The following is a 21904-nucleotide window of genomic DNA, read 5'->3' as shown; positions in this document are numbered from 1 at the left end:
CAGTGTGTGCACCCATGGCCATATTAGAAAGTAAGTTTCAGTTTTCTGAAAAGATTAAAGATTAGTTTCATTGGCATACACTTGATGAATGTCTCATAAAATGTTAAAAATCGTAAATGTCTGGGAGAAAGAGAAGCATAGACATATGGATGATAAAAGAAAGCTCTATTCAGTACTCATGCTCTGGCATCTCAGAGGCACAAAAAAAACAGACTGAACTGAGCTCTTTCGTGTTTTTTTCGCACTTAAACAGACCAATACACACAAAATGTCAAAATTTTCATTTTGGAAAGTATTCACGTAAACAAAGTTGATTATGTCATAAGTGAACGTAAACAGTTGGGGGAATATCGGATGTGTATCAGTGTATAGGATTTGTGCATTCTGCCTTAAAGTGACAGCAGCTTTGTAACTTTTATACAAGTATTTAAATTATTTCAAGATAGTCGTATGCTAGCATGTCGGATAGAGCATCACTGACTGGCTTAAACCACCATGATGACTATAGCGTGCATTCATACAACAATGCAACGATAATAAAATAATGCATTGACATAAATAAGGAAATTTACTTTTGATACTTAAGTACTTTTATAAACAAGTACTTCTGTACTTTTACTTAAGTAAAAATAGTTTTTTACAACTTTCACTTGTAACGGAGTAATATTTGACCAGTAGTACTTTTACTTTTACTTGAGTAATGGAGTTGTGTACTTTGTCCACCTCTGAAGTAACGTGCCCAACACTGGTTGTTGATTCATTGTCCTGCGATTCGGGATCAGACTAGAATATGTATGGGCGAGGGCTCGCGAAGCCCAACGGCTAATGTGTTTTCCAGTCGGGCTACCAAAATGTATCACCGGCCTGCCCATATATCAAATTATTCTGTATCTTTCATAACATTGAGAATCATCTTTATACAAAGTTTGGTTAAAAAAAACTTGATGCATGAACATTGATTGGTGAATGAAAAAAAAATCCCATTGTTTGTCTATTCATGTCTTTTAATTTCAATAAGAATGACTTATTAAAGAAAACTGTTATTCCTTGTGAGGTGTAAAATAGTCATTTCTTTCTTTCTTTGCAATCTAATGGTTACTTTTCTCAAATGAGAAAACGTTTCTTCGGGATCGCTCGCAACAGTAGGTTTTTCAGCAAACTACTTATTTACTCTTGCTTGAGTCATATTATTGTTCAGAACACTTTAATTATTTCTTAAGTAGCAATACTTTTACTTCAGAACAATTGGTTATACTCTCTCCACCGCTGATCGCCTAAAAAGCAAAGCTGCATTTGTTTTCTACTCAATGTCTTCTGGTTAAAGTGATGTGATGAAATGATGAACACACTCACCTGATACTGTCAGTGTAACTCCATCACTCCTCTGTGTGTACTGCGGGGCTTTAGTCTGAGATCCTTCACATATGTACACACCAGCATCAGACCAATGCACAGATGTGATTGTATAGATCTGGGCTTGTCCTGCGCTATAATATTGATCTTTATACCATCTGTACCACCAGCCTCCTGCCTCCTGTATGCCACATGTGAGAGTGACCGTCTCTCCACTGAACACACGGACATCAGGATGAACACGCACTACAGGTTTGGGTCTCTCTGTGAAAAGAGCAAACAACAAACTTCATGTTTGAACTTAAAACTCAAAATTAACTTTCACTGAAAAAACTATAAAGTAAAAGAGCGCTTACCTCTCACTGTTATCTGAACTCTATCACTGTCCTGTGTGTAGTAGTTTCCTCGCTGTGCTCTACACACGTATGTTCCTCCATCAGAGACTCTCACAGAACTGAGTGTTTTAGTTCCTGCGTCATCACTGGATTCAGAGTTTGAGTCTTTCCTCCAGAGAAACGTCCATCCAGTCGAGCTGCTCATGTCACAGCGGAGAGTAACTGTGTCTCCAGTGAACACTGAACTCTGGGTCACACTCACGATCGGCTTCGGTTTATCTGTAAGAGACAGTGATGCAGTGTTGAGCTCATTTATAGTGTTATTGGTCATAGTTTCAGTATTCTTCTGATTTGATCATGTTCATGTAATTTATTTTGATTTTAAGGGTGTTTGTCTTTTCTGCTCCCACTAGTGACGCCAAACAGAAAAACACAAATATAGATTTGAGAAGGAAATCCCAGCGCTTTCAAATAATAATGTTAAAGTCTTAAACTCTGCAGACCCAGTACATCATTAAATGTCTGTGGAGGAGCTCTGACCTCATATGTCAACATGTGAAAGCGTATAATGTCTACTTTCTGGAGATATGCATCACTTTGGCATTTGTTTTACACAAAGTAACTTATTTACACCAAATTACACTGGGACCAATTACGCCTGGATTTGGCCCAAATTGAAAAGCTTCCTATACCCACATACAGTGGTCTAAATGCAAAATGTAGGTGTCAAACCCTTTAAAGTTACATAAAACACTGCTAAAAGTGATAAACATGTAAGTATATGTTGTCTGGGCTGTAATGCCTCCCCCACACCCAACCCCCCACCCCTTTTTTGGTTATAAACTCATTTTTAAAAGTGTATATCTCAGGCCTGTGTGCTCTAGCACCCTGTAGATAGTTTGGGCTGTTTCCACTAGATTCCAGAAAATACTGGAAAAAGATTTTTGTCTGGAGCATGTAAGCAAGATTTATACAAATGGATCTGAATGGAGGAATATGACCTTTTTAATGTAATTTCCGCCTGATGATTTTCCTCAACAATCTCTTCTGGTCTGTGTCAGTCTCCTACACAGATGATGTTATAAACACAGTACAGTGCTTCCCGATTCTATTTCTCACCAAATGTTCTTTTGAACTTGCGTGTTTATGGAACCCCTTGAAGGAATTGAAAATAATCAAAGATATTTGATATTTGAAATCCAACAAAGAAATTTGCTTTACTGTTGTCAACACATTTGCTTATCTGAAGGACCACCTGGAAGACAAAAGGCAAGCCTGTAGGCCACATGAGGTGCCACACCTTTATGTGTGACAGTGGGGGAAGTTTGGTCTGATTGGTCAGTTGAATGTTATGTGTGAGTTTTGGTCTGATTGGTCAGTTTAAAAGAATACATTTGGTTTCAGTCACATGGTCAAGGAATAGATAAAAGAGGATTGGATCTGTGGCTCTCTCTCTCTTTTCCTGTGGCTCTTGAAGTAATCTGGGCTTCTCTCTCTCTCTCTCTCTCTCTCTCTCTCTCTCTCTCTCTCTCTCTCTCTCTCTCTCTCTCTCTCTCTCTCTCTCTCTCTCTCTCTCTCTCTCTCTCTCTCTCTCTCTCAGGTAACATTGTATTCATGCTGTGTACGATTAATGGTATAAGTGTATCATCTCATTCATCCATTTTGAAACTATTTTAAGTGTAACCATAACCAGATTTTGTCATTAAATCCTTTCTATTACAAATACTGTGCTAACTAGTTTTGATTTAGTATTGACTTTGAAGTGCTCCCTATTGCAATACAATATAGTCACATTATAGCAACGCTCTCCCACATATTTTGCTATTGTAACTGCGCTTATCTCCGTCGTTGGTATGAGTTGCAGTGGGTGGAAATAGACGAGAAATGTACAGTTTTCTTCCATCTTTCTGATAACGTTTTTTAGTCTAATGGCAACCCTGTAGATTGAACCATCTACAGGAGTCCACTCTTACAGATGGTGCCGAAAACCCGGGATCCCTTGCAGTGAATTTTCTGAAATTTACTTTGATCTGTGTAAGAATGAGGACATTTTTTCACAGTTGATCTTGTGAATGGATTAAAGCTAACCTTCTGACCAAGAAATGGGTAAGTCTGTTTACATTGTTTAATGGTTGAAGGAATTGCATGAAACAGAATTTAGAAGGTTTTAAATAGCTTCAATAGTCCCATTAATGTACAATCCGTGAATATTCAGATAATCTCCTCGGGATGAAAGGGAAAATACGTGATGTGACAACACATCTATTTTCAAGTATAGATGCGAAATGTAAAGAAGTGGATTCTAAAAATGAAGAAGCAGAAAAGTCTGAGGCAAAGATTCAAGATCTTCAAACGCAGCTAGATAACTTACTAGCTGAGCAGTTAGCCCTGACTGAAAAGTGTAAAAAGCACAAAGAAACCATTGCAGATCTCAAGGCTAAGCTAAATGCTAAAAAGCGCATGCCTCCCATAATGCTTAACAGCGATGGAATTAAAAAGCATGTTCACTTCATAGATGAGGTGACTTGCTCTAATGAATCTGAAACGTTTAGTTCAGAAAATGCACAAGAAAGTGTGCCTATTTCAGTTCTTAAGCGGGTGCAGCAACGGAATAGCGCAGTGTCGTGTACCAGAACGCATGGTTTGCAAGCATTAGAAGGTCATTATCCTCAAACTCCAGGAGAACCTAGCAAACAACCCCATGACAAAGAGAACAGGTTTTGCAGATCCTGTCAGAAAATAGGTCATGGCGATTTAAAATGCTGGTCGCTGGGTCGAGGTCGGCCTCCGCCGTATTTTCAGAAAAATAGGAAATTACTTTCTAAGGCAAAAGATCAGCGCTCATTTGCAGGTAAGACTCTCAGTGAGCTAACTGCAGTGTTCATGCAAGGCCTTCAGCTATTAACTTCACTTGCGAGCGGGCTAGCAGCCTCTTAGCAAGGAGTTTAATAGTAAAACATTCAGATTGCAATGATCCTGTTTGTATTTTCGAATTTGTAATTGTATAACACATTGTGCGCATTGATTACACATAATAGTTGTTTGTGCTACAAGATACACATAGACTAGTCAAGTTTATTCTTTAAAACACATGATTGCTTTACTGTAAGTGATGAAACACTTAGGATAAAGGCTGTAGATGCTGTGCATTCTAGGCCATGTATCTTGTGTAAATTGGAATAACTTTAATACTGGAATTGTACAGCAATTTCAAGTTGCATGTGTGTCTATGTTGAATTTGTTAGTCTCCGAATTGAAAACTCTGCTATTTCCGATATAGCTGCAGTTAAACCAAGTACAGGAGCATATAATTGCCATGTGGCTACAGTGTGAATTACAATTGCATTAACCATGAGAATGTTTTCATTACAGCGCAGGATTCAAGAACTCCAAACTTTGCATTTTATCATGCTCCTTAACAAAAGCATTGGTGTGAGAGGAATTCTGAGCCAGGTCACATCTCATACTCAAATTCACATACTGGCTGCCTGTTTTACAACAGGGCTAAATTTGCATCACAATTATTAACCCTCCTCACCAGTGTTTGGGCGTGATTTACACATAGCCACAGCTAAATTCAGTCACATAAATTTGATTTTCACACAAAGTCAAATCACAAAATGTCTTTACATCTAGACTGTATTACTACTGTGAATTTCTTCAAGTTATTGTTTGTTTTGTTTCTTTCTTTTGATTTACTAAATCAGGTATTATTTGTCTCACCAATTTAAATATCAAAAGGATATTTCTCATCCTTACCTAGTGAAAAATATTTAATCAGTGTATTGTAAAAATGCATTTGATTTTGAATTTTTTTGATTTTGATTTTGAGTTCTGAGTCTTTGTATTTTGTCCATTTTACAATGTAACAATGGTTTTGGACATTAATTCAATTGAATTTCTGTATTTGGTTACACAATATTTTGCTGATACTCTTAATGAAAGAGGGGTGTAAACCCAACAATGTGATTGTTGTTTTGTTATGATGCTTATTATTTAAAGGTTTCTAGAAATAATGTAAGAGCTTGTGAGATCTTCTTTTTATTCTAAACCTTGACCACTTTATTAAGTACATCGAATTAAAGGCTTATTGCCAGAGAATATTTTAATCTGACCATATCAAACTTCTGACCAATGACAAATGCCAATGACCAAATGACAAATGACAAAAGTGTATGCTATTTTGCTGTTTGTTGGGCTATTTGTTACAGATTCCTGCTGCTCGAATTCACCTCCTGTGTTCTGCCTCAGAAAGAGAGACAAGCGTTTGTTCTCATCTTCAGTTACTGTTCTTAAGGTGTGAGGTATTCAATGGACGTTTTGCATATCATTGATCAAAGAGATTGCACCACACCATTTGATGAAGTTCTCAAGCAGGTGTAAGGACTGACAAACTGCTTTTCCAACATGCCTGGACGACAAGTCTGAAGATGACATCTACACAACTGAAAGCATGTCTTTGTTGACTGTGTCACCTCTGGACATTTTATGAATGTGGCCAAATGTGCCAAGGGGGGACTGAAGGAATTGAAAATAATCAAAGATATTTGATATTTGAAATCCAACAAAGAAATTTGCTTTACTGTTGTCAACACATTTGCTTATCCGAAGGACCACCTGGAAGACAAAAGGCAAGCCTGTAGGCCACATGAGGTGCCACACCATTATGTGTGACAGTGGGGGAAGTTTGGGCTGATTGGTCAGTTTGAATGTTATGTGTGAGTTTTGGTCTGATTGGTCAGTTTAAAAGAATACATTTGGTTTCAGTCACATGGTCAAGGAATAGATAAAAGAGGATTGGATCTGTGGCTCTCTCTCTCTTTTCCTGTGGCTCTTGAAGTCATCTGGGCTTCTCTTCTCTCTCTCTCTCTCTCTCTCTCTCTCTCTCTCTCTCTCTCTCTCTCTCTCTCTCTCTCTCTCTCTCTCTCTCTCTCTCTCTCTCTCTCTCTCTCTCTCTCTCTCTCTCTCAGGTAACATTGTATTCATGCTGTGTACGATTAATGGTATAAGTGTATCATCTCATTCATCCATTTTGAAACTATTTTAAGTGTAACCATAACCAGATTTTGTCATTAAATCCTTTCTATTACAAATACTGTGCTAACTAGTTTTGATTTAGTATTGACTTTGAAGTGCTCCCTATTGCAATACAATATAGTCACATTATAGCAACGCTCTCCCACATATTTTGCTATTGTAACTGCGCTTATCTCCGTCGTTGGTATGAGTTGCGGTGGGTGGAAATAGACGAGAAATGTACAGTTTTCTTCCATCTTTCTGATAACGTTTTTTAGTCTAATGGCAACCCTGTAGATTGAACCATCTACAGGAGTCCACTCTTACACCCTTGTCTTTTTCAGCGTCATGTTTCCAGTCCCGGTACCCTTCACTGTGAAAGTCGAGTCTACTAGGGCATGCGCACTATTGAACACTCAACATGGGAAGCAGAATGCAGCATCAGCTTTTTTAAATTAAACAAGCGAGCAGGGTAAAATGATCTGATTCGGTCCTTCATTTCTAAGATCATCAATGGCCTGCAGCGTTGGCCCAATCACAGCCGCAGCGATGGCGATCACGTCACTAGTAGAAGGCCCATTCATACACTGAACAAAATTATAAACGCAACACTTTTGTTTTTGCCCCCATTATTCATGAGCTGAACTGAAGACTTTTTCTATGTAAACAAAAGGCATATTTCTCTCAAATATTGTTCACAAATCTGTCTAAATCTGTGTAAGTGAGCACTTCTCCTTTGTCGAGATAATCCATCCACCTCACAGGTGTGCATGTCAAGATGCTGATTAGACAGCATTATTATTGCACAGGTGACTGCAAATCTCATCAACGTCAGTGAGCCAATAAGCATGCAGCATGATTGGCTGTGGCGGAAAAACGCTAGTTTACGCCGGTTATTCCCAGAGATGTGGCTCGCACATGAGGCCTGTTTCACACATAATCCGTTTGCAGTGTGTATTATTTTCCGTACCCGTGTTAAGGCTGATTTATACTTCTGAGTCGGACCTGCGCCGTAGCCTCTACACCACGCGTCGGGTTTTCATCTATACTTCTGCGTCGCTGTCCATGTCAACGTGCAATTACATGCTAGGGAGCATGACAACCCCTGGGGGAGGCGTCCTGCCAACACGCTCTCTTGAAATGCGTAACTTATCAAAGTAAAAACTCATTTTGGCATATAAATCACACAATAAATACAATTCGTGCTATAGATACGCATTCTCATGAGATCAGGCTGTTCGTGCAGACGCACCACCCCTGGAACACACTTCCGGTCTGCATCCGCGTGTAGTGTGAAAGTGCATCCACCCCCCCGCCACCCAACATGGGAAGCAGAATGCTGCATCAGCTTTGACACTATATTCAAGCCAGTCACAAGTCTGATACCATGAAGACACAAAAGAGTGATTTTTATCATAAAACAAGCGAGCAGGTTATCGCTGTAAAATGATCTGATTCGGTCCTTCATTTCTAAGATCATCAATGGCCTGCAGCGTTGGTCCAATCACAGCCGCAGCGACGGCGATCACGTCACTAGTAGAAGGTCCATTCATACACTGAACAAAATTATAAACGCAACACTTTTTTTTTTGCCCTCATTATTCATGAGCTGAACTCAAATTTCTAAGACTTTTTCTATGTAAACAAAAGGCATATTTCTCTCAAATATTAAATAAATAAATAGTGTTAGTGAGCACTTCTCCTTTGCCGAGATAATCCATCCACCTCACAGGTGTGGCTTGTCAAGATGCTGATTAGACAGCATGATTATTGCTGTTACTGGAGTTTCTTCCCCCAGGCCATCAGACTCCTGAACTCAGTCACGTGACTTCACTTCACCCCCGCACACACATAAACATACAGTTTAAACATTAACATCCACATACTGCCATTGCACTGCACTTTACGTTCCTATTGTTACTGTGTAACAACCTGTAATAAACCTTGCACATTATACTTATTTATATATACATATATATATATTTTATGTTAACCACTTATTTTTAAGTCTACAGTTTATCTCACTTATCATATCCACATATTTTTTATATTTTTATTTTTATCTTATTTCCTATTTTTATCTTACTTGATTTATTTATAATTCTACTTATGTTAATACTTTTTATTCTAATTTTATCTATTTCTATTTTAATTTCTTGTAACTGTTATTTGCACTGTCCATGGAGCGGACCTGTTTACATTTCACTGCCAGTTGTATATTGTGTATATAACTGTGTATGTGACAAATAAAACTCTTGAATCTTGAATCTCTTGAATCTTGAATCTCTCACAGGGGACTGCAAATCTCATCAACGTCAGTGAGCCAATAAGCATGCAGCATGATTGGCTGTGCAGTGTGAAAGTACATCCACCCCCCGCCACCCTTTGAAAAAATCCCCAGAACTGGCATACCCAGACTAAAACAGACACAGTTCATGAAGTATATGGTCTCATTTGAAAGCAGACACTTGGCAGTTTACTGTAAAGTCAAAATTAATTATTGTCATAATGAAAAAAACAGTTATAATAAGCTTCAAATTTTTGTAAAGTTATTAGATCTATTTTAATTTTTTATATCTTTATGAAAATAAAATTGAAGTTGGCCTTGTTGGTTTTGTGGTGCAAACTGGCCCATTCAGTTTCAGTCTCCCCGCACACATTCACACCTCTCCGGCCTGGTAATGGCTCTAATTATTATTATTTTGTCTTCATTATAATTACTGACAATTATCTATTCAAACTGTCTTTTTACATTACATATTGTCCCAAAACACATTAATATGCAAAATTAGATACAGTGTATAGATGCATTGCCTAGAATGGGAATGGCATTCATGTAGGGGTGTGCCGGTTTCAGAATTGGTGATGACGGTTATGATGTGAGTCAAATGTGACGGTTCGTAACATACGGGGGGTTCGTCTGTTATAGGACAACTTAGTTTGAATAAACGAGCAGACACTGATTAGCTACTTGCTATAAGTTTATTTATATACACAGTAAACAGGCCCGTCGCGACAAGGCAGGCAAACCAAGCAATTGCTTGAGGCCCCGAGCTGGCCTGGGGCCCCAAGACAACGACAGGTTAAGAATAAAATGAAATGACAAACTGTGTGCAAACTGACAGCAGCCAGCCAACCACGCGATCTCTGCTGCCGGCAAAATACAAAACCTCCTCTGCAGTCATCATGAAGCGGAATTATGCTTCAGGAAGCCAGAAAAGAAAAGAGAGAAAGGAGGAGGAGGATGATAAGAAAAAGACAAGACAGTGGTAAGTGATAAATTACACTGGATAAAATAGCTCTACTTGTCTTGTACAAAAATGGTGTAATATTGCAGCAGGTAGGCTAGCAAAAATATGTTTATGTTAGCTAACTTACCTGCCTGACCAAATGCTGCTTGTAATGAACAGTTAGTGCAACTTTTTTTTCGAACGGACGGAATATGGTTACATACTGTAATATGTTTTTTAACGGGATAAGGAAGACGCAGATCTGTTCCAGAATCACTGTTTATCGTATTTAATGACATTGCTATAGCTTTGTATGAACTGACGACAATCTGCATTGTTAAAAACGCTACATAAATAAAGTTGACTTGACTTGACTTTGTAATAGGTTTTGATGAAAGTGGCATAGCATGCTATACTAACTATTATTTATGCTATGCATAAATAACCCGGAATAGTTCATATAGCAGTCTATATTAACTATTATAATAAACATTATTTAACCAGAAAGAGGCAGAGGAACATTATTTTTTTCATGGCTTATCTTAATGTGCTAGTGTCGGGATATATACGGTAGTGACAGTTTATGCAAATATGACATTATTTTTATAAGTTACCAATGGATCTTGAACAGTTACTTTATTCTGTGTGGCAATTTTTACACTGTTACATTTTGAAGTACAGTATCAGGACAACCCACATGTTTTACTGGTACTGTTTATTAACTATTTAACAAGGTATTATAGTCATCTGTTGCAACTTTATAATAACCATCCAGATAATGTTTATACAGAGTTTACAAACCAACTAGTAACCCTTAACTAAGTGTTAGGAATATCTGGTCCGTCTAACTATGTAATGTTTATAGATGTTTTAAAAATGGTTTCTTAAAGGTTTACAAACATTTTTTTAATGGTACAATGGTGTTATTTTGCAAATGTTTAATTGTTGAAAATGTTCAAATTTTATGCACATTATATGCAACAACAGTATTTGCACTGTACATTTTTTTTATTTATGCACAGTATATGCAACAACAGTATTTGCACTGTAAAAAAGTTTTATTTATGCACATTATATGCAGCAACAGTATTTGCACTGTAAACATTTTTTATTTATGCACAGTATATGCAACAACAGTATTTGCACTGTAAACCTTTTTTATGTATATAAAGTGTGGATGAACTTAAACTATATGCATATGCTGTGGTTCCTGTCAGCTTTGCGTGCGGGTGTGAGTGTATGTGTGTGTGTGTGTGTGTGTGTGTGTGTGTGTGTGTGTGTGTGTGGGGGCTCCATGTCCATTTTGCTTGGGGCCCCCAAATTCCTTCAAACGGCCCTGACAGTAAACAAATCCTTAACAAAAAAGAAACCTTTGCAATGAACATGCTTTGTTTTAAATAAATCACACACAGTAAACTAATCCTTTAAAACAAGTAGGCTACTTAAATTATGTAAGAGTTGCATAAAAATGAATGAGTAGCCTAGGCCTAAATTACAAATGATAAAATCTACATACCTTTATCAAAGAAAAAGAAAAAAGTCGAACAACGACTGTTGTGATAATACCTTAATTAAACTAACTAAATACAGGAAACAAAAAAAGTGCAATGACATTTTAAATTCCTAATCTTTTTCGACTTCCACGTTCCGTGACAGGAACACCAACATGTTCACTTTACTCAGTTTTAGTGACGATCTGACAGGGTTAGCTATGTTACCCGCAGTGCTAAAAACTCGTTCTGATGCTGTGCTTGTAGCACAAATACACATGTATTTACGTGCCAATTTTGCTAAGAGCGGATAGCGTGTTTCATTGTCTCTCCACCATGCTAGTGGATTAGCCGTAGAGTCAATTGGTTGTTCTTGGAGACAGCGGCTTAACTCCGTGTCAGTGCGCGCTCTGATCGGTAAAGGGGCAGAGATTTCAGACCTCCGTTTATTAAAGGGTTAGTTCACCCAAAAATGAAAATTCTGTCATTAATTACTCACCCTCATGTCGTTCGACACCCGTCAGACCTCCGTTCATCTTCAGAACACAAATGAAGATATTTTAGTTGAAATCTGATGGCTCTGAAAGGCCTCCATTGGCACAATGGCACGGTTCACTCTCAAGACCCTTAAAAGGCACTAAAGACGTCGTTACAAAGTCCATCTCACTACAGTGGTTCTACAATAACTTTATGGAGTGACGATAATAGTTTTTGTGCGCAAAAAAACCCTAAATAACGACTTATAAAGTGATGACGATTTCAAAACACGGCATCATGAAGCTTCGAAGCGTATTGAATCAGTGAGTCGAATCAGCAGTTTGGCGGTTTGACACGCGATCCGAATCATGATTCGACTCACTGATTCAAAACGCTTCGAAGCTTCATGATGCCGTGTTTTGAAATCGTCATCACTATGTAAGTCGTTATTTAGGGTTTTTTTGCGCACAAAAACTATTGTCGCCGATTCATAAAGTTATTGTAGAACCACTGTAGTGAGATGGACTTTGTAACGATATCTTTAGTACCTTTTAAGGGTCTTGAGAGTGAACCGTGCATTGAGCCAATGGAGGCCTTTCAGAGCCATCAGATTTCAACTAAAATATCTTCATTTGTGTTCTGAAGATGAACGGAGGTCTGACGGGTGTCGAACGACATGAGGGTAAGTAATTAATGACAGAATTTTCATTTTTGGGTGAACTAACCCTTTAAGGAGATCTCCAAGATTTCTCTTCTTGGTAAGGGGTGGTGCACAGACCTCTCCCGAATCATCTCCAGCAGTAGCAGCCTCCGAAGCACCACTAACTCCGCCTCCGTTTCAATCGTTAGCTGAGGGAACCTATCTAAAAAATGTTTTTTTTTTTTTTTTTAATTTATGTTTGTAAAAAAAAATTTAATAACACGGTTTGGGCGGATATACAGTTCTAATGACGGTGTTTAACTATAACCGTCGGTCTCACGGTTATATACTAACCGTCACACCCCTACATTCATGGCCATGTTTACACACATATTGCATAAAGTAAAATTGTATATCAAATGATGCTGTATTCTTTCATAACATTGAGAATCATCTTTATACAAAGTTTGGATTAAAAAAAAACTTGAAGCATGAACATTAATTGGTGAATGAAAAAAAATCCCATTGTTTGTCTATTCATGTCTTTTAATTTTCTCAATAAATGGGTTCTGGTGTCCTACAGAGCAGAGGATACAGCATATAACATGGGAATTTACTAAGCACCCTCAGTGATTTCAGATCTCAGTGATTTGACTCCTGAACCGGGCCTGGTTTGAAGGCTGAACAAGAATGACTTATTTAAGAAAACTTATTCCTTGTGAGGTGTAAAATAGTCATTTCTTTCTTTCTTTGCAATCTAATGGTTACTTTTCTCAAATGAGAAAACTTTTCTTCAGGATCGCTCGCAACAGTAGGTTTTTCAGCAAACTACTTATTTACTCTTGCTTGAGTCATATCATTGTTCAGAACACTTTAATTATTTCTTAAGTAGCAATACTTTTACTTCAGAACAATTGGTTATACTCTCTCCACCGCTGATCGCCTAAAAAGCAAAGCTGCATTTGTTTTCTACTCAATGTCTTCTGGTTAAAATGATGTGATGAAATGATGAACACACTCACCTGATACTGTCAGTGTAACTCCATCACTGCTCTGTGTGTACTGCGGGGCTTTAGTCTGAAATCCTTCACATCTGTACACACCAGCATGAGACCGATCCACAGATGTGATTGTATAGATCTGGTCTTGTCCTGCGCTGTTATATTGATCTTTATACCATCTGTACCTCCAGACTCCTGCCTCCAGTATGTCACATGTGAGAGTGACCGTCTCTCCACTGAACACATGGACATCAGGATGAACACGCACTACAGGTTTGGGTCTCTCTGTGAAAAGAGCAAACAACAAACTTCATGTTTGAACTTAAAACTCAAAATTAACTTTCACTGACAAAACTATAAAGTAAAAGAGCGCTTACCTCTCACTGTTATCTGAACATGACTGTCGTGTGTGTAGTAGTTTCCTCGCTGTGCTCTACACACGTATGTTCCTCCATCAGAGACTCTCACAGAACTGAGTGTTTTAGTTCCTGCGTCATCACTGGATTCAGGGTTTGAGTCTTTCCTCCAGAGAAACGTCCATCCAGTCGAGCTTCTCATGTCACAGTGGAGAGTAACTGTGTCTCCAGTGAACACTGAACTCTGGGTCACACTCACGATCGGCTTCGGTTTATCTGTAAGAGACAGTGATGCAGTGTTGAGCTCATTTATAGTGTTATTGGTCATAGTTTCAGTATTCTTCTGATTTGATCATGTTCATGTAATTAATTTTGATTTTAAGGGTGTTTGTCTTTTCTGCTCCCACTAGTGACGCCAAACAGAAAAACACAAATATAGATTTGAGAAGGAAATCCCAGCGCTTTCAAATAATAATGTTAAAGTCTTAAACTCTGCAGACCCAGTACATCATCAAGAATATAATTTAAATGTTAAATGTCTGTGGAGGAGCTCTGACCTCATATGTCAACATGTGAAAGCGTATAATGTCTACTTTCTGGAGATATGCATCACTTTGGCATTTGTTTTACACCAAGTAACTTATTTACACTAAATTACTCTGGGACCAATTACGCCTGGATTTGGCCCAAATTGAAAAGCTTCCTATACCCACATACAGGGGTCTAAATGTAAAATGTAGGTGTCATTTTACATGAAACCCTTAAAAGTTACATAAAACACTGCTAAAAGTGATAAACATGTAAGTATATGTTGTCTGAGCTGTAATACCCCCCCCCCCCCCCCCCCAAAAAAAAAAGAGACGATTTTTTATCTATTTTTTTTTTTTGCTATAAACTCATTTTTAAAAGTTTATATCTCAGGCCTGTGTGCTCTAGCACCCTGCAGACAGGGCTGTTTCCACTAGATTCCAGAAAATACTGGAAAAAGATTTTTGTCTGGAGCATGTATGCAAGATTTATACAAATGGATCTGAATGGAGGAATATGACCTTTTTAATGTAATTTCCGTCTGATGATTTTACTCAACAATCTCTTCTGGTCTGTGTCAGTCTCCTACACAGATGACGTTATAAACACAGTACAGTGCTTCCCGATTCTATTCCCGAAAGTCGAGTCTACTAGGGCATGCGCACTATTGAACACTCAACATGGGAAGCAGAATGCTGCATCAGCTTTGACACTATATTCAAGCCAGTCACAAGTCTGATACCATGAAGACACAAAAGAGTGATTTTTATCATAAAACAAGCGAGCAGGTTATCGCTGTAAAATGATCTGATTCGGTCCTTCATTTCTAAGATCATCAATGGCCTGCAGCGTTGGTCCAATCACAGCCGCAGCGACGGCGATCACATCACTAGAAGGCCCATTCATACACTGAACAAAATTATAAACGCAACACTTCTCTCAAATATTGTTCACAAATCTGTCTAAATCTGTGTTAGTGAGCACTTCTCCTTTGTCGAGATAATCCATCCACCTCACAGGTGTGGCTTGTCAAGATGCTGATTAGACAGCATGATTATTGCACAGGGGACTGCAAATCTCATCAACGTCAGTGAGCCAATAAGCATGCAGCATGATTGGCTGTGCAGTGTGAAAGTACATCCACCCCCCGCCACCCTTTGAAAAAATCCCCAGAACTGGCATACCCAGACTAAAACAGACACAGTTCATGAAGTATATGGTCTCATTTGAAAGCAGACACTTGGCAGTTTACTGTAAAGTCAAAATTAATTATTGTCATAATGAAAAAAAAAGTTATAATAAACTTCAAAGTTTTGTAAAGTTATTAGATTTATTTTATTTTTTATATCTTTATGAAAATAAAATTGAAGTTGGCCTTTTTGGTTTTGTGGTGCAAACGGCCCCATTCAGTTTCAGTCTCCCCGCACACATTCACACCTCTCCGGCCTGGTTATGGCTATAATTATTATTATTATTATTATTATTATTATTATTATTATTATTATTATTATTATTATTATTATTATTATTATTATTATTATTTTTGTCTTCATTATAATTACTGACAATTCTCTATTCAAACTGTTTTAATCCCTCTCTTCTTTGATCAAACTTCTCACTTCACCTTCTTTGAAACTGTATCAAATGCCCTTCTTGAAAATATAAACATTTCAGTGAGTTTTACTATTCAAAATTATTCATAAAAGTAGCCTATTTGTTCAGGTTTCAGGTGCATCTTAGGGCTAGCATGTTAGCTTAGCACACCATCAATACACAACAATTTATGAAATTAAAGCCATGTTTTTACTCCAAACTTACTTTATATTACAAGTCGAGTGTTGTAAATAACCTTCTGTGATCTAATGTGGCTTCAGATCAAACCATCAGACAATCAGAAAATACATTATTTTACAGTATTATGTACAATGATACAAGCTATGTCGAATAGCATTGCATTATAAAATATAATCCATTATGAAAATACCCAACATGGCATAAAGAGCACAGATAAACCATATATTGTTTCTATTGTGTGTTTATTGTCTTCAAAAGTCTCTGTTAGTGATTTCTGGAAGCTTTGTTTATGTCAGGGAGTTCCTAGCCTGGATGCCAGCCGAACTTAGCCCCGCCCACAACATTTGAGTCCGGGAAATTTGGTCTGGACTTGATCCGTTGTGGAGTAACTATGCCCGAACAGGAGCTGTTCGGACCAATCAAATTGTCAGGACGGGTTTTATACGATGATCAGATGATCAACAGTAACTTAAGCATTCACGTCACCAAAGAGCGCATGGGTTGAATTTGTTCTAATCCTAACGGGAGAACGTTCACCTTTGCTATTTCTCTCAAAAATGATGATTGTGTTGGTAAGTCCACCGTGTATCATTCAATTCTTTTTACATCACGGCAAAGATCATTTACATCTTTTCTACTTCTTGGAGCGACAACTATGCGTCGCTCCGTTGCTCTGATTGGTTGTAGGTCTATCCAATTGAGGTCTTTCCTGGTTTGGTTGAAACACGCCCCATAATCACAGCCCAACGGAGCAGTGTCAGACTCATATTCTGTGTGTGTGTTGGACATCGGCTGCGGCTGGAAGCAACCGATCGGCGAGAGTATCTGCATACAGGCGGGGAGGAGCTGCAAATGGAGACGTGAAGTCGGACACTTTCCGCTTCCCACAGTGAGCAGTGAGTGTTTGCATACTTTATCACAGCTGAAGTGAAATAAATGCAATATTTGTCAAATACACAGATGTTTCAGAAGACATTTTCATTCAGTACTTTATGTAGGCTATACTGCTTAATACAGCGTGTGTGTGTACAAAAATAAAGCTCAACATGTAAGCCTACATTATCAATGAAGTGGGGTCTTCGTTTTTTATCAGTTTTATTTTGATAAACATGACAATATAACATTGTGACTACATGAAAGGAGGTTTTACTGTTATAAAAAAACAGATTTATGAGCATTAGTGGAACTGAAGGTTTTAGAATAAACATGAAACACACGTGACCGATCGGTCTGCGCATCGCTGCATGAAGTCGAACAAGCCTTATGACGACGTCAGGCTGGGGAGTTTCTAGAATGTCACATGATCTGCCTGTTCTTCATGAGTGCTATATGTGGACTAAATGTGCACAGAGCGCCCTCCGGCTGTCAGTATGAACTGAAAACACAGCACATCAGAGTATCCAGCGCTCATAATGATTACTTCTGCGCATTTTGGGTAAAAAAAAAAAATATATATTACTCCTCTGTATAGAAATTTGACTCAAACGTTCGTCCCCATCTGTGTCGGTCTCCGGCCCTGTTCACGTAGTGTAAATACAGTGCAGCACTTCCGGATTCCAAGGTTCTTTTCGTAAACTGAAACTAAGACTTAAACTATTGGTCAAAAAACATTTTCGTAAACTGAAATAAAGTTGAAAAATCATAATAAATGAAAAACTAAAACTAAACTAAACTAACAACTCTGAAAATATAAAATTATAATTAGCAATTATAAAATAACATAAAACAATATTAGCAAAAATAAATATTCGTTTTCATAATTAATAAGCTCTCTTTACTGTGACGGAAAATCTGACCTGTGGCGGTTGAGGGAGTGTCTGTAGATGGTGCTACTGCGCATGAAGACAGCTGAGGACTCTATGCTATTGTAACATATAAGCTGCATTGAAATGGATTGCTTTAAAAACCCTTCTTTGGCGAAATGGAATCTAAAGCAGGGTCGACAACCTATGCAGCACACGCAGGAGTAACCGCTGGAGCGTGAGGAAACACGAGAGATGTGTTTGTGTTTAATTCAGATAAAGTTTGTTGCACAGATCTAGGCTACATTTTGAGCTAAGCATTCATCATAGTAACACAGCTTGTTTTATTAAGTTAGGAGATATAAATAGCCTGTGATTAAAGTGTGAGATTTAAATTACGCAAATCAATGAAAGCACGCAGCTCTGAAAGCAGGAGCGCACACAACAGTTAGGCCTACAGCTCGTTCTGCTATTTGTTGCGCTTAGCTTTGAGAACATTTTAATGGTGTATTTCGGTGATATCAAATATATAATGTCCCATAAAACATTTCACATACACATCACAATGACGGTGATGCATGTGCAAACTACATTCATGCTGGTTATGTGTTTCGAGTGCTGGTATCACTTCAGCTGATGGGCGAAGTTCCGCGAACTGCCACAAATGATAAGCTTAAGCGTTTTAAATATTCTCTTATCCACCCGCAATTTTTAGAATGTTACTTTTTATTACTTTACCCACCTGACCTGCGGATATAACCGCAATACGTGCAGTGTGCTAGTCCTCACACAAGAATTGTCTTTCTGCAACATGACTGTGTAGTTAAATGGATTACACGAAAGTTTGAGGCTTTTGCCTCTATGATTTTTTTTTTATTTGAGTAACTCGAGGAATCGTTTCAGCCCTAATAATTACTAAAACTAAAACTGAAACGAAATATATAAAAACTAAATAGAAATGTGTTTACAAAATAAAAACTAAACTAAAACTAGCAAAACAATTTATAAAACTAACTAAAACTAAACTGAAATTTGTAGCAAAATTGAAAACGAGAATAAAATAAAAACTAATTTAAAAATGCAAAACTATAATAAACTTACCGGGTTCAACATCAGAACGCCGGCTTACCATTGTCTGACGCTGTTCACGTGAACACCACGACATGTGTGTGTGTGTGTGTGTGTGTGTGTGTGTGTGTGTGTGTGTGTGTGTGTGTGTGTGTGTGTGTGTGTGTGTGATGCTGACGCAGGACCTGACCAATAATGAAGCAGCATTCTGACGTAGAGCCAGGAAGTGCTGCACTGTTTACACTACGGGAATAGCGTAGGAGAATGACGTTGAAGAGAAGAGATTGTCGAATAAAGTCGTTATTTTTGTTAGTTTTTTGTGCACAAAAGTATTCTCCTCACTTTTCAATCTAATGCTTTTACAAGACTTGACTCTTTGTGATGTAGTCATACAAATAATGAACCATTTGCATAACTTTTCAACACAAGTTTTTATTTCTCAAATAATAAAAGCCAACAGAGAATGTTTTTGCTGCAAAGTGAGCTAATATCACTAACTATAAATAATACAATATAATTCTGTTTTTAGCCTCTATCATACCCTGGACATTATAATAATAACTAGAATGTACATTTCATGAAGAAAATGTGAGTGATGCTTGTAACTACTGCCCCTACACTGCTGCCGTGCTCTTAGCAAGATGCTAACACAATTACCATGTTGCTAGCATGTGTTTAACAAGATGCTAACATGATTAACATGTTGCTAGCATAATGCTAACACAATTAACATGCTGCAAATGTGGTGGTTACAAAAAATAATAATAAGTACATAAATATGTGAAAAGACGAGAATGTATGTATAAAATGTTTTTTACATTGGACATTTATTTTTCTGTGACGATTGAAGTTCCCTGCTCAGCCTTGATCGATCGTTTATTTGATTGTTTTTCCCTTGGGAGTGTTCACCTGCAGGGGGAGGGGGCGCGCTGCTCAGAATATACAGGAGGTGTTTCTCAATGTCAAGGATCCTTCCTCTGCAGGACTGGTCCTTCCAAGTCACTTCCTTCAGAGGCTAGGCGAGGCTCCTCTTTAGCATTCGGAGAACACGTAAATGGAACAGGCTAGCAAGTGCGCGTCAGCCTCATTACGTCAGTGAAAAGGTCCGTTAGCCATCAATAACGTCATTTGTATAATATCAATACGGTTGTAATTTGTACTGGTATTTAAACGTTAAACTTTACTTATATTTACTACGGTTATAACAAATGTTTGGTAACGTAAATACTTACACCTGAAAGCATATTGCCCCGTTAACCCTCCGACTCCGCCAACGTCCGATATTTTGTATTTTTTGAACAAGATAGCAAAGCTGCGCGCATAGGATTGTGGGTGATTTGAGAACGCTAAGTGCGCGAAGTCTACTCGTAAGCATCCTTTCCTGTATATGGCATATTTTTTTGAACGAAGGACTCAGACCTTGGTTGAAATTCCAAGGATCCTCGACATTGGAACAGCTCCGTGTCCTGTGTTTGATTTATATCTATATCTCCCCTCATCAGGTATGAAACACTCAAATGTAATAAGAGTATGTTCATGACATGTCAGAGATATATATGTATGTAAATGACATCGTTTAAAGTGTTAATGAGTTACTTTTGCAGAAGGCAAATGATGCAGAGATGTCCTGATGCAGAGATATAGGTCTTGTTAAACGGTTGCTAGGGTACTCAGTTTGGTTGCTATGGAGCGGCGTGGTAGCTGCCAATGATTATACTCCAAAAACTCCTTGCCAGTATGAATGATATAAACCAACCCCCATGCCTCTGACATTCAGATTAGAAGATTTCCCTCTTTGGGTTTGGGTTGCTAGGGTGGCTAGGAAGTACTGAAGGTGATTTGTGATTGGCTGTTTGCTGCCTCAAGTCAAATGAGCCCACCCTTATGTTTCTATGACACTTCTATCCAAAGATATCCCATATCTCTTTCAATGGTAGTCTATGGAAGTAGTTGCTAGGGTGCTCTAAATGGTTGCTAGGGCATGGCTTGATAGCTTCACGATGATCCTGAGATAGTGATTGGTTGCCTGGTTGCAACAACGGAGAACTTTAATCTCTGCAAATGTCTCTTTGCTATTTTTACATTCATAATCATCAGCGACTTCTGCCAGAGCTTTGTGTGCTTTATGTGCTCTTGAGCGAGAGGCATATATTCCTTCCTCAGACCCTAAATGAGTCACAACATTAAACAAACTGAACAAATAAAGCCAAAGGGTTTTGAGGTGATGTGTAATCTTGTTAACATTTGTGAATGATGCCCAGCTCTACTGGAAAGTCACACATCTGTACATGATGTTATAAAAGTATCCTGATAAATGTGCGACACACACAAGACGTGCAGTTCTGCATCTGAAGACAATAATGACTACAAGTGAATTTCTTCAGTCCTCTATAAGAACAGATGCGGCTGATACAGAGGATCATAAGTGTTGAAATATGGATGATCATTAGACAGATTGTGAATATGAAGACTCACCTGATACAGTCAGTGTAACAGCATCACTGATGTCTGATGTGTGTGAGTCTGATCTCTCTCCTGTACAGGTGTATTGACCGCTGAGAGACACATCAGCTGTGAAACTGAGCTCTGATGTTGTTGATGATGGATAGACAGGTTGTCCATCTCTAAACCAGCTGTATGTCCACTGAGTGTTTCCTCCTCCCTGTATGTCACATGTGAGAGTGACTCTCTCTCCTCTGAACACACTCTGATCCGGCTTCACCTTCACTACAGGTTTTGGTCTCTCTGTATTAATACACACATGAGTAAATATTGACTGAAACAGCATCACAGTCTCATGATCACTGTTATCAACTCAAAACCTGATGAGACGAACACTGTATTACAAATTAAAGATCTACACTGTAAAAAATA

The 21904-nt window shown here is 38.2% G+C and overlaps 1 protein-coding gene across 2 annotated transcripts in view; it reads right to left on the bottom strand.

The window, feature by feature from the left end:
- Positions 1-21904, bottom strand: part of LOC307120101 (Fc receptor-like protein 5) — a 103951-nt gene that overhangs the window by 48453 nt on the left and 33594 nt on the right. For both annotated transcript variants that reach the window (XR_013815750.1, XM_079806967.1), the window contains exons 3-7: positions 21506-21775; positions 13920-14174; positions 13564-13827; positions 1710-1967; positions 1354-1617 (exon numbers count right to left, since the gene is read on the bottom strand). Coding sequence is in view for 1 of the 2 variants with exons in the window: in XM_079806967.1 (XP_079663093.1) it covers positions 1354-1617; positions 1710-1967; positions 13564-13827; positions 13920-14174; positions 21506-21775 (1311 nt within the window). In the remaining variant the exon portion in view is untranslated. The remainder of the gene's footprint in view (positions 1-1353; positions 1618-1709; positions 1968-13563; positions 13828-13919; positions 14175-21505; positions 21776-21904) is intronic.

The sequence above is a fragment of the Gobio gobio genome, assembly GCF_949357685.1.
Source record: "Gobio gobio genome assembly, chromosome: 2".
NCBI lineage: Eukaryota > Metazoa > Chordata > Actinopteri > Cypriniformes > Gobionidae > Gobio > Gobio gobio.
This window is presented reverse-complemented; position numbering and strand designations above follow the sequence as displayed.